Here is a 14,205-nt window from a genome sequence, read left to right on the forward strand (position 1 = left end):
TTGAATTCTGGCAGGAGAGATAAGGCATTTTGGATTGGAGAGTCACCTACTATTTCTGGAAATTTACAAGGAAGCAGGGCTGTGAACGTGCCTCCATGTGGTGGTTCAGAGGTGGAGGAAGCAAATTCACATTGCTTTAGAAGCTGCAGAGTTCAGCTCTCTTCTGCTTTTCCATCTATCAGTGTGTCTTGGACTCATTCACTACTCCCCCCACCGTACCCTCCATTAATTTGCAAAACCTTCTTCCTTTGCAGAATCAGTTGCTTGGGAGCGGATTTCATATGTATTATCTTACTGCTTTTTTAGTAGATTGATGTGGACCTCCAGGTGCAGAAATGCCTGTAACCCAAATTATTGTTTCTCCTTACACTGACAAGATAAAGATTGTCTTTATTTCCCCACTATTTTCCAGTTAGTAGATTTCAGACTCCTATTCCTGGGCAGTAGCTTGATGGCTCTTACAGCTGATTTTGTAAGAACCAGAGAATTTTGTAATAGAAATTATGAAGACAGTGAAGAAAAATCCCTTTCTCCAACCATTTACTCATTGTTTTATGTTAGGGGTTCTTAAATGCATACAGACAAATCTTATAAAAGGCTGCAAGTATGCAGAAAAGGTCAAACCAAAACATTAGTTAAATGAAATGCAGATTGGAATATATTTTTAGTGCTTGAATATTTTCCCTAAAAGGCTATACTGAAGGAAACATGTTTTACTGCCTGAATCATATGGTAGTGTGAGGCATGCTTTTAACACATGCTGCTATCGCATGGGAATAGAGAAGGGATCTCTAAACAAGTTTAACAGCTCCAGCAGTTTGCTGATAGGAAGACTCCAGCTTTGACTACCCTTCCCAGCAAGGGGCCTAAATGAAAAAAGAGAGAGCTTGTTTGACCACCCACTTCTCAAACAGCTTGCAAATTGTTTCAACCAAGGCTAACAGGTGTTTCTCTTATATCCATAACTTTTTCCTGGCTGAACTCTTTCAATGATGCAGCATCTCGATTTGCAGGATGATTTCTTTTGACTTATCTAGACCCATGACATTTATTTTTTTACGTGGGGCTTCATGGAGCACCTGCATCTCTTTACATGCCATTCCAGTACTGTATCAAGCATCAGAATTCCAGGAATTTCATGATAGTCCCTAATCAAGTGATGTTTTGCCCTTTAAATGTATATGCATGCATGCTGGTACATAGTATAAAGCAATGGTGTAGTGGAGCTTTCCCAGAGAACTTCCCATCCACTGCAGCTAAAAGCATCATAAATAAATAACTAATGAGAACACAAACAGCTGAGCCTAAACAGTCCTTGTTTGTAAGAATTTTGTTACAAAGAAGAAAGCATTTAACAGCTTCATTTGGGTTGTTTAGATGTAAGAGCATCACTAAGACTTAGAGCTCTGCTTCTTTTGCAAGTTGGATTTTTGGTTCTGTAGTGAATTGTAGTTACTACCCTGTAAGAATGAGCTTTCAAACTGTGCATAAGCTAAATAATTATATATCATTAACAACATACAACTGTTACTTTCTGTTCAGTTGCCAAAATCAAGATCTCACTTGTCTCATTCATTCCTTCTTCCTAGTCTTTGTTGAACAGTTGCTCTCAACTCATCATTAAGGTGGTGTGTGAGTAAGGTGCTCTGGCTTACCCATGGTTCAGATGGTACTTCTCTCTCTGTTTTGTTGTGGAGGTTTTTGTTTTGGTTTGGTTTTTGTTGTTGTTTTGTTTTTCTTTTATGACATAAGAGATTGTGAATCTTACAGATAAAAGATGCTGTGCAGATACTGTTTAAATTCTGTCAGTCTTTTATTGTGGCAGTGCTGTACTTGAGGTGCTGATTTGTAGAGATTTGGGAGGTAGAAGGAAGGAATTCTGTGTATTCCTCACAGTTTATTTGTCTGGGGTTTTTCCTGTTCTGCGTGCATATCTTATATTGGATGGTTGGAGAAAGTTCTTGTCAGCTGTGAGACTTAGGCCACAATCTGTTGCTACCAGAAGCTGAGAGGGTAGCTACTACAGCAAGGAAATGAAACTGCTTGTTCTTTATTGGTCACCCTGAGTAGGATGAGACCTTTCTAAGCAGGCACATTTGATTGCTCCAATGTGTATATGCAAAGGCTATAATAAGATAATTTATTTATCACAGAGTACAGGATTTTCCCCATCCTCTAATCTGTGCAAATATTATTGGCCCAACTTTTGCTTGTTCAGGAAACTGTCTGTGCTGTTGCATATCTGATTCTCCAACTCTCAAGTGTAGCAGGGTGACGTGAGCAGGGGGATCTATATGGTGAATAGCAACAGAGTATGAATTCTCTTAAGGAGAAGAATTGCCAGCTTGCTTGATGAGATGCAAACAATACAGATAAGAGGGGTTGCATTTGAAAAGGATCTTAATGTCTTCTAGTTTCCCTGAGGGAAAAATAGACTCTACCATCAAAGACAAATGCTTAGTAGACACATTTCTCTATTAATTGCTAGATGATCAGACAAAGAAATAAAATATAAGAAGGTAAGACTTCAAGGACCATCATGACTCTATCGGAAGTGGAGGCTTTTGGCCAGACATCTGTTCTTTTGTTGTTTGTGCTCGTTGCAAATTAACTGGTTTCCTTTTGAAGTCTATGACTTGTGACTAAAAAAATCCCTTTCCTATATGATGTTTGCATTGTTCTCAATGTAAGTGGACCCCTTGGGCACTTGACTGGCTCCTATTAGGATGGTCATCTTCACTTACCTACAGCTGAGCCCTGCTCCAATTCCCATAGCTGATAGGTCTGTGGAACTCAACATGCCAAGTATTGCCCCTTTTAAAAGGAAATTTTGCAGTAGGAATGAACATGAATGGGAAATTACATTTCTTCTTATTTTATACATCTGGAATGAAGAAAAAATAATAGCCTTTTGAAGGTTCAGCCTTCAGAGAGTATAGACTTCTTAAAGGCTTTCTTCATTAATGTTGAATCTAAGATCCTTTCAGTGCTTAGCATATGCTGAACTGCTCTTAGTAGCATATTGTGTATCCATTCATGAAAATAATTTTGCCCATTTCCTATCTACAACTTGCTTGTACATAGAAGAACAAGCAAAATAAATGGTTGAAAATACTAGGTTGTTCTGCATATTGTTTCTACAGCATTAGCCCAGTGTTAGATAGTTAGCTCATCCACTTCAAAGGCAGTGTCTTTAAGGTAGCCTGGAACAGAGATTTGCTGGGACTTGTCAAATTCACATTCAGAATTTAATATATTTACTGTCATCAAAGGCAGTCCCCCAAACTAGGCTATCCCATAGAATACTTGAGGGTTGGAAATGTATGAGTACCTGTTGTATCTCCGCTAGACTTCAGTAATAATTTTGCCTGAATTCAAATTGTTTCAGAACTGATTGAGAGAATCTGGTTTATTCTTGCAGCAGAGACTTCTCTTTTGTTTGTCATATAGATTTGTTATGTGTTTCGGGCTTACTGGAGCCTGGATTGTAGTAAACCTAGAACAAATAAATGTAAAACCCATCAATTCTGACAGATCCTTTCTATAAGTATAGATTAACCTCAGTATCAACTACAGTTACAAATGGTTCCATAAAGAGGTAATTACTTTTCAAAGAGATGCAAGTACTAGTCTAGGGGGAATTTTATACCAGGGCCCTCAAACTGAGTCTCAAATTAACTAAGGGGATTCTCTAGCTTCCTCAAGCTTATCTGTAAGCATCATAATAAATTTTTCTCTTATTGTGAGGGGACCTGCCAGACACTAACAAATTAAGGGTAAAGGATCTAGCCTAGAAAAAAATTGGAACTCTGATTTCTGTTAAATACGTGGAAGAGAAATTCCCATGCTATGTAGATGTTTCATGTTCCCGAAACATGTATCCCAAAGCCTGTGTAGCTCTAGAGTGTTGGTTGTTCTTCTTAGAGTTGGATAGTAGTAGTTTGAAGTTAGCCTGCTTTTCACTGAGGGAGTGCTGGAGTGCCAAGGGAACTGGTTTTGCACCCCTTTTTTCCCTTTCAGTCTAAACTCAGACATTGGCTTGCATGGCTTGATTCATAAATGAGCAATAGTTGACTGGCAAGGGTTCATTTCTCCATATGCCAAGATACATTGGATTCTCTGAGGAGGTTGAGACTGATGGATAAATATCTGTCACGTGTAGGTGGCCTATAAGAAAAGATTTGAGGATTTTTTTATTTAAGTCTTTGTTAAGACTTTCTTCCTCCCCCCCCCTTTAAACTCTTTTGTCATGTGCTGAGTGGGGGTGGATGGAGTTCAGGGTGGTGGAGGGAAAAAGGGGGGCTGCTGAAAGCATTTATCTTCATTTCTGCCATCATCCAGTGTTTATTACGCAGTGATAGACAGACGCAGGAAAGCTGCCAATCAAACCTACGTTCACTGCATTTCAATTGGCCCTCGTTTTGGATTTCAGCATTTTGAAGTCTACATCATCTCTGCAGAAAAAGGTCGTTCTGTTCATGAGGATGACAAGCCCAAGACCCTTGGGTACTCACTGCAGTCACTTGTGATCCCATCAAACAGTGGAAGACCCAGGAATCAGGACTGTCAGGTGCTGGGTGAGAACAGCTGCCTGTAAGAGCTGATCTGTTGCTGCCCAAATTTGAGAAGCTGAAGTGTGTTGCTTGCCTCCAGGTTACATATATTACAACTTGACAAGCAACAGCACCTTCTGCTCTCATCCAGACTGAAACCCTGACTGGGCAAAGCCAGCTGAGAATGAGTTCTCATGCTGCATTGGTGAACAAAAGCTCTGTAGTGAGGATTTTCACTTTCCTGAGTCTTCCAACCATGGTCTGTCCTGTAGATGGGGCAGTACTGCTTTTTTTCATTGTTAATTTCTCTGCATATGATGTGGCTGCCTTTGGAGGTGGAGAGGATGCAATGTTTAAATAAACACTGTAACTAACCTGAGGGTTACAGGAACAGGGATGCGAAGATGAGAAATTTTACAGAAAAAAAGTCAAATCTGTTTGCCAGCTTCTTTTTATGGTACTTTTAGCAGTAGGTGCAGCAATTGTATGAGCCGGATGAACTTGCTGTTTGTGGAGCAGTTAGTGATTTTGCTAAGCTTCTCTGATGTAAAGGGAGAGCATGATTGTTTTCCTAAGGTATGTTCTTCTCCATGTTATATATTGCTTGTTACACCTATGAAGTTGTTCTCATTGCAGAACAGGTGATGTAGCTTTCTAATGGTCATCTGTGATAAGATCAATATTCTGGAATTATGTGCCCTCAGTAGAACTTCTGTTGCCTGTCATTACAGCATGTTCTTGCCTGACCCAGTCCTATAAGGCAGCTGCTACCTTGCTGGTGATGTTAGTTAGTGTTTCCCTGCAGGAAGTCCCACTGCTTCACATTTGTAGAGTGCCTGTTTTTCTCTTCCCTTCCTGAGAGCTGAAGGCAAGACACAGAAGAGCTGCCATTGTGTACCAAATCCAGGCTTGCAGTGAGAAGATTTTTGAAGATGAAGCAACATAAAATCGAGTTGTCCTTCTACTTCTGTTTGCAAAGTTTAATTTCATTAATTCATTGAATCTGCTTTCTCCAGTGCATATCTTCTGTTCAGAGGAGCCCTTTGTTTTGAGGGATATAGAGAACAAGGCCTTGGGCATGTTACAGCAATGGAAATGTTTTTAATTCTACTCTCCAAGTGATCCATGCACATCTGACAGAGGCAGGTACAGAGATGGAGCAGATGTACAATGTAGGTTGGTTGATTGCTGGAGGCCTGACAGAGCTGAGTGCACAGTGTAAAGCTGTCTGCTCAGAAGTCTTGTATAGAACCAAAAATCAGGACTCAAGCAGCTTTCTTGGTGAATTTATTTATCTGCACCAGTTTAGAATTTGCTTACTTATTTTGCCCACCTCATTCTTTCTTTTGCTGAGAAAGCAAAAAACCTGTTTGTGTGTTTGTGTGTTCAGGCATTTTGGGTTTCTTTCTTTCTTACTTTACCCATGCCTGAGTGGTCTTGTGGGATTTGATAAGAAAAGTAACTAACCAGCCACCCTACTCTCTCCATCTTTCTCCACACCAGTTTAACTTATTAGCAGTTAGCAAGCTCTTAACTCTGCACAGGGGTCTGACAGAGTTTTCAAAGTGATGTCTCTTCTATTACTGCTGCTGTGGCTACAAAGTCCTGATCCAACCCTTCCAGGAGAGTGAAGGCACTGACTTTGCTGTGTATTTCCCACTGGAGACAGTGCAGAGATGCTGAAATCCAGGCTGCATAGACACTGGAGGCTTTGCTTTTAGTCATTTGTGCTTGGGAGTGATCTTGCTTTGCTCTCCCTTATCAAATTCTATTATCGTGAATTTCTCTGGTTGCCAGGATGTGTGTGTAGTACATAGGCTGCCTGTCCATGAAGGCATTAGAGACTGCAAATAGCTTGACATTTTTGACTGTAGTACTATTATGGATGAACTGTCTCTTGTCTCCGTTTGTCTCCCTGGGAAGCCCATTTAATGCATCTCAGCTGTCTCGGTGTGTGCTGACTTGAGAAAGCAGGTGCTGTTCCTTTGTGCTGAGAAAAATAGATTCTTTGTGATACTTTCTGAAGAATTGTGCTTAGCCTTCTGATTTTGGTCTGCTGCCCAAATCCTGGGGCAGTTAGCAAGGGTCATGGTGTTTTCCTGGAGTCAGAGCTGCCCTTGCCTGCTGTGGGCTGTGCCACACAGAGCAGCAAAGGGCCAGCTCCTAGGTCTTCCAAGCCAGTATTTGGTTACAACCCTTACTATGTGACAAATACTGTAAGCAACCTGTATCTTCTGAGTCAAGTTTACAGTAGGAGCAGTGATTATATCCACAAATATGTGTAATTTGCCAGGGCATTGCTTTCCCTCAGTTTGTATTCTGATCTGCCTTCATAGCTGTACTAGAAAATTTTGGGTCTGTGAAAATACAGCTTCACTGCTGCTGATAAGTAGAATGAATTTGCACCAAATGAATTGATTAGGATTTCTGCCTTGTGTTTCTGGGTGAGTCTTATCTTTTATCAACTTTATTTTCTTTCAGAAATGTATTGCAGGGAAATGCTTTCCTGTTAATTTCCTGTACTCTGTGGCTTATTGAGGATGTGCTGCCATTTCTGTAAATAAGGTTTCTTTAAGAATATAGAGTTTTGAGTATTGGATTTTGAAAGGTTTTCTATGGTTTTGCCTTCCCAGATTTTTTTCTGGTTATTCTTGTAGATGTTAAATTGCTAATTATTTCCCCCTTTTCTGCAGGTGCTGTGATTGGGGATGGGCAGTCAGCTGTGGCCAGCAACATTGCCAACACCACCTACCGGCTCCAATGGTGGGACTTCACTAAGTTTGATCTGCCTGAAATCAGCAATGGTGAGTTGGAAAAGACACCCATATCTTATTTTAAGTCTATGCTAACCAGATCTAGGGTAAGCTCTAGGATCTTTCAAAGGCAGCTGTATGTTGCAAGTCTTGTTTGTCATGTTGCATTGAGGACTGTAAAATGCCTAGTCTTTTGAGGAAGTTGACTAAAAGTTTGTAGGGCTATTCCCACTATATCTACCTTGTGTATTCTTGCAATCAGCAAATGCTTGTGTAAGTAGGGCTTGTTTTTTGTGAGCCTCTTTGTGGGCATATACCATTCTCTTAGAATTCTGTATTCAATGTCTATATTCTCTTACTCACAAGTTTCTAGAAATACTGTCTTTATACCTTTAAATTAGAACCTGCTAATGAACAGTGTCTGATTTCTCTTAAGTTACTGACATCAGTGAGTGTTAAAGTGCTGCAATACATTTTGGGAATCAGGACCCTAGTCTCTTGCAAGCCCAGGGAAGTAGATGTTCCTTACAGTCATTTGCAAAAGCAGTGATTTGTCCTGTTTCTCAGGCAGAAGCTATTTCTGAATAAGGAATCTGAGCAATATTGCTGATTTCATGTATTTTCTCTTTAATTTTGTGAAAATTAGACCACAGTTTCACTTGTGTTCTATGGCATGAGCTGGCTCTCGTGTTGGAAAAGACTTCCTTATGCAGGCACAAGAATGTTTGATACTTATGGTCAGCTGATCAAAGAATGACATTTCCAGGGCTAAAACTAACTTGACTAGAAAAGCTATTTTTAACCCAGAATGCTTTCCTGATATAGCTTGTTGCACAGCTGCAGAGATGTTTGTGGCAGCCTGGGGTGAAGATAGGAGGTAGATATTCATGAATGTTTCTTTGTGCAAGTGATTTTTAGCTTAGGCCATCTCTGTGCATATGTGACTCACTGCTTGATTTCTCAGCAAAAGGAGATTGGGTTCTACTTTAAGGGACTGACTTTTTAGGGAGGACAGGGATTCTGTTTTCAGAAAGACTTCTGCTTTCACAAGTAGTCACTAAAATTAATTGAGAAAAACTCTCACAAAATCCCAGCTCTGTGCATTCTGCTTTTCCAGAACTTGCATATCTGCCAATAGATGTGTCTGTGGGGTAGTGTCCTGCTGCTTAAGGAACCCACAGAAGGTGAATGTATGGTGACACTGCAGTAGGAGAGATGCAGAGAATCGAAATCACAGAATCCAAGAATAGTTTTGTCTGGAATGGAGTTTTAAACACTATCTTGTTCACCTCCCCTTCTATGAACTGAAACATCTTTCAGTAGATCAGGTTGCTCAAAGTTCCATCCAGTCTGGCTGTCGTGGTTTAGCCCCCATGCAGCCACTTACTCACTTCTTTCCTGGCCCCTCAAGATAGGGAGGACAAGCAGAAAAAGGTAAAACTCGAGGTTTGAAATAAAAACAGTTTAATAATTGAAATAAAGTTAATGATAACAATAGCAATAGTAGTAATGAAAAGAGGAAGTGAGGAGGGGCGAGAGGAGACAGAGGGGAAGTGGGGCAGGGAATAAAACCCAAGAAACACAAATGATGCACAACTCACCACCCACTGACCAATGCCCATCCCATTCCCAAACCAAGTCCCCAGTTTACTCACTGGGCGCGATGCTCTGTGCTGTGGATGATCCCTCTGAACAGTTTGGATTTGCACCATGTTCCCTCCCAGCTTCTTGTAAGGATTGGTGCTGAAGGCAGAGTTTTGCCACATGGTGGCAATTCTTTTGAAGCTCCTGCCAGAGTCTGGAACAGAATAAAGATGAAGTCAGAGGGGGAAGAAACTTAAATTCTTTGGGACTTCTCTGCAAGTGTAGAGTGGTTGGAGAGTGCTTCAGCTGCTCATAGCTTATTTTTTTGCCTCATCTGGCTGCTGAGGAGAAGGCTGTTAATTAAAAAAAACAAAAACAACATAAGATGTTTGTTTATAATTTATAAAATCCCATAGAAATTATGAACCATCTGCTGCTCAATACATCAGTGTTTCAATCTTCTCCCTTTCACCTACCAGGATGCTTTTATTCTGAAAAAGATTCCAATTAGCTGGAAATTGGGTATTGTTTCTGTTGTCATTGTGCCCTTCTTGTGGCCACATTCCAGCTACAAGTCCATCCCCAGCCCTTCTGACTCCCCATGCTCTGCTTCATAGTGCTTGGCTTGTCCATTTTGTCTTTTGACCATTTGGAAATGTTCATTTTTACTCTCCTTTTATATGCCAAGCCCAATCCTGGCATTTTTAGTCTGTTAACCTTATCTCTTTCTGCCAGGGTGTAGCAGGGATGTATGAAGATGTAGCAGCTGTGCTTACACTAAGCCAGGTATTTGCCAAGCTTGCCTAGGCACAGAACAAAGGAAGGCTGCATGTTTGGCAAGGTGCATGACTTAGAGATAGTAGAGCATGATGCTGAGAACATCAGTGATGTGGGTTCAATCCCCATATGGGCCATTCACTTAAGAGTTGGGCTTGATGATCCTTGTGGGTCCCTTCCAACTCGGAATGCTCATGAGTCTCATATTCTCAAAGGAGTAACAGTGAAGTGGTGGGTTGGATGAGTTTTTGTGATTCTTCATAATATTGGAAATAAACTGTTTTCCCAATAAAGCTGTGACCTTAGTAGCTTCTCTTTTTCCTCCCATAGTTTCCTGTAAATCAGAGGTGGTCCTGTGAGATAATCTCCTTACACAGAGGGGGCTATTGTACCTCCTGGGACTGGCTTAAGACACAAGTGGTTTAGGAGTTCAGGCAGATGAAATGATGCAGCTGAAGTTTGGGACTGCCTGCCAGCTCCTCTCTTCATCAAAGCAATGACTCTGTGGCCAACCTCCATCTCTGAGCAGCTCTTCTTCCTGTAACAATTAAACAAAGAAAGGATAGCTTGGAAGTAGGATGTTTTCCACTGAAGCGGATGCATCTGAGTAAGTGACAGCAGCAAGATTAGTGCAGTCCTGTGATCTCAGTGTCTGGGCCCCAGCACCCTTGGAAGCCTTGGGCTCAGGATGTGGCTCTGCAGCAGCAACCTCACTGAGGTCCAGTCCAGCAAGAACACAAAAGCTGATCCTGGAAGTCCTGGGAAAATGGCTGTGCAGGGACTTGTGGAATTTTAGTCTCAGCCCTGTCCTTCTCTGTTAATTGCAAAATGGAAAAAGATAGCTTCAGATTTCTTCTCTTCTTTTGCCAGTTTTGCTTTTAATAGCTCTGAAATAAACATGACCCGGTCTTATATTGAAATTGTCAGTCATATCAGCATTGGGGCGGAGAATTTATTTGACAGCAGAGACAATGCTATTTCTGCATTTATTTAATATTCTTCTAGTGAGTGTTGCATATCCTTAAAATTCTGCACCTAAGTATTGGAAACAGTGTAGAATATAGGCTTTTCACAGTAAAATATTTGAAGGCTTTCTCTGTTGTTCATATTTTTAATGTAGTTTCTCTCATGCTACTCACTGCTCATAATTTCAGTTTCTTACCAATTTCTAGCGTTGAACTGGTCTCATTTAGGAATCAGAAATTTGTCCTGTTCTAACACTTCTTGGGTCTTGAGGAAGGTGATTTAATCAATACTTAGTGATCCACAGTGGAATGGAGGGTAACTTAGTAGAAGAAAAAAAAAATTTAAACAAATTTTTAAATAGGAGCAGCTGTTAAGAGAGTGCCATCTCTAAGGGTGGCTAGGAGCTGAGTCAAGCACAGTTTTCCTTTGGCAAACAGTGCTATTGCTGCTGGCATTCCAGGCCTTCTCCAGCTTCAAGCATAATTAATGTCCAAGTTGGCACAACAGCTTGATTAATTTGTTCTCTGATGTTTCTTTTGATCTGTTCTGTCAACTCTGTGGTTGCATTAACGACAAAAAAAAACAGGAGATGAAAGGGCAGTCTTCTTGCAAGTAGTTTTCCAAAAATAGCAGTAATTTTCCCCCTAAAAATCTTCTTTATTGACTTCATCTTCACAGATTGGGCCTCAGGCTCAAAGAAATAAAATAGCCTCTGATTTTGTCAAATGCATGGGTATGTTTATCTTTCTCATCTCTTGAGAACCTTGTAAGTGCTGTCCTTAAAATGAAACCTTGCTGAGATTTCCACCTGTCACATTTAGACATTTTCTGGTTGCACAGTAGCTCTCTTGGTTCCAGATGTAGGTGCTACTTGAGTCCTCATCCTTGGTGAATGAGGGCAAAGCAGAGAACCATAATGCCAGTGTGAATCAGGTAATGAAAGACTGAAATAAATAGCACTCTTTCCTGTTAAGCACAACTCTGCATCTGTAATGTTTTATGTTCCCAGCACACACCAAGATGAAAAGATAGCTTTCTTTTGGCAGGAGGGCTCATGTATTATGTTTTGCTAAGTGACATTCAACATATGCAACAAACTTTAAAAACAAGATGATATCCTTTCATGTTGGTCTTCATTGTGGACTGCTCACCAAAAACCTCTGTGCTGTGCTGGAAAAGGAGCAGGTGGTAGGGGGTGGAAATCCTGTAATAGAAAATGAGTGAGCATGTGCTATATGATTGACTCTGGGTCACTGGTGATCCAAACCCAACATTGTTTTATAAAGACATATGGTAAATGAGGAAAATTATTTGGAAAAAAATAGCCATGGAACTGTGAGGGTATGTACAAAACATGGCAATATCCCCAAATCTGTAAATGGTACAGAAAAAATATAAATATTTCTTACCTTGCAAAAACAAAAATGTGGGATTTTCTCTTACCAATTTGCACTGGATTAAAAAACAAAAACTCCAAAAACTGAGAAGAAACATGGATTCTATAGACTGCGAGTTTTCACTAGTTAGAGAGAAATCAGTATCTGTCCTCTCTAATACTTCTTGTACCTCTTTGAAAAGCAGGAATTCATTAGTACAGAAGGGTCCCTGGACTGAATAGGCCCTTCTTAGGATCTATCCCTGCACCTGCTGGAGCAAGTCCACAGGAGGGCCATGAAGATTACCAGAGGGCTGGGGAGCCTCTACTGTGAAGACAGGCTGAGAGAGCTGGTTTTGTTTAACCTGGAGAAGAGAAGGCTCCAGGCAGCCTTTTGGTACTTAAATGGACCTTAGGAAAAAAAGTGGAGAGAGATTTTTTGCTTGGGCAGATAGTGATAGGACAAGGGAGAATGATTTTAACTAAAAGAGAGAAGATTTAGGTTGGATATTAGGAGATAATTCTTTGCCTGGAGGGTGGTGAGACACTGAAACAAGTTGCCCAGAGAAGCTGTGGATGCCCCATGCCTGGAAATGTTCAAGGCCATGTGTGATGGGGCCCTGAGCAGCCTGATCTTGTCAAAGGTGTCCCTGCAGTTGGGAGGAAGGTTGAAACTATGTAATCTTAAAGGTCCCTTCCAACTCAAACCATCCTATGATTTAATGACATCCATACCTGTGCTCTGAGGAAGCAAGTCTATAATCTTGTGACTTCTAAAATTGAACATCAAATGGCAGTAATTAAGAATATTGAGAAGCCATGGCTGTCTCATGGAAACTGCAACCAGACCCTGCACCTGCAGAGGTGCAGGACAAATTTTCATATCTTGCTGAATAGGAATAAGAGAGAACAGTTCTTAAAGCCCTGAAGAATGGACTGAACTATTCTTTTTTCCAATAATCAAAGTTTTTTTGTAGAGTTGGTGGTGGGGATGTTTCATAGTTGTATCTCTAGCAAATGCTCTGCACGCATGCTGTGTTTATTTGCTCTGTTTGTTGTCTTCTTGCTTGGCTCTCTTTTAAGTAAAGTCTTGTATCTGTGAGAGCCCAATACTCACCTTTTTTAGTATGTTCTCATTCCCCTGTTTGTTTCTCCCAATTTTTTGGATCACTGCTGATTAGAGTACCACTACAAAGGAACTGATGAGAAAGGACCTCTTATCCAAGTAGACAAGCTCCCTGCTGCCTTAGGCAAGCATCTATTCCATCTTCTAATTGCTTGAATTCTTTGCTCCTTTCTTGTCTGCTGAAAAGACTGTTCTAGAAATCTTGCTATTTTTTGTTGAAACCTTTTAATCTCCAAACTCAATGCTTCTGTTACCCACTTACATGGGTAGTGGTCAGTTTTCAACATTATTTGTAGAAAACAGATGTTTTTCTGTCACTTTCTGTAGTTTTTGAAAACACATAAAACACAGTACACAATTCCATTTCCTTCCCCCCCCACCTTTTTTTTGGGGTGGGGGGGGGTGGGAGGGTTGGTGTTGGTGATTTTGTTTGTTTGAACATAAAATTCATGTTTCATTTTCCCTAGTCATCTTCTTTGCTGGGCATGCTGTCATTTAGGGTTTTATTGCTCTTGAACATGGCTGGCCCAAAGTGTGCCCTGGGGTCCTGCACATGATCTTGGCACAAGGCTGTGTATCAGCACTGATATTTCTGCTGGAATTGTGCTCCCCAGTGCAGTTTAAGATTGCTGTCACTTTCACTTTTATGACTGGAAGAGGGCTGAGTTTTTGCCACAATAACCGAAGTTGATTCTCTCATGTTTTCAAGTTCCTGGGTGAAGCAGAAGTTTATAAATGTCAACACAACCTAGAATTCTTTCATTTCCCTTCTGTTATGTCTCTCTGTACTTCAGTTCGCTGTGTGGTCTGGTCATGCTCTGTTAATGAAGTTACCCAACTTCATCAAGAGGATTCATCAACCAGCTCTGCTGTGTGCCTAGGCCATGGATAAAGCTAATAAATAGGACTGGTTTTGGAATGAGTCACTCAGCAGGAATCCTCCCAGTTTGGCTGGGGTTATGATGGTGCAACCTGTTGTCATATATCCTTTAGCTGGTTCACAGCACATTCTGCAGTTCTTGTGTTGATGCCCGTCTTCTCTTGTGATATAAATAAAGTCTAGATTTTTTT

At 40.8% G+C, this 14,205-nt stretch overlaps 1 protein-coding gene across 1 annotated transcript in view; it reads left to right on the top strand.

Annotated features, from left to right (window-relative positions):
- Nucleotides 1-14,205, top strand: part of AMBRA1 (autophagy and beclin 1 regulator 1) — a 127,510-nt gene that overhangs the window by 68,426 nt on the left and 44,879 nt on the right. Inside the window, 1 exon segment of the mRNA XM_056492634.1 lies at nucleotides 7,247-7,357. Coding sequence (XP_056348609.1) covers nucleotides 7,247-7,357 — 111 coding nt within the window.

Source organism: Oenanthe melanoleuca, chromosome 5 (assembly GCF_029582105.1).
Source record: "Oenanthe melanoleuca isolate GR-GAL-2019-014 chromosome 5, OMel1.0, whole genome shotgun sequence".
In the NCBI taxonomy this organism is placed as follows: Eukaryota; Metazoa; Chordata; class Aves; order Passeriformes; family Muscicapidae; genus Oenanthe; species Oenanthe melanoleuca.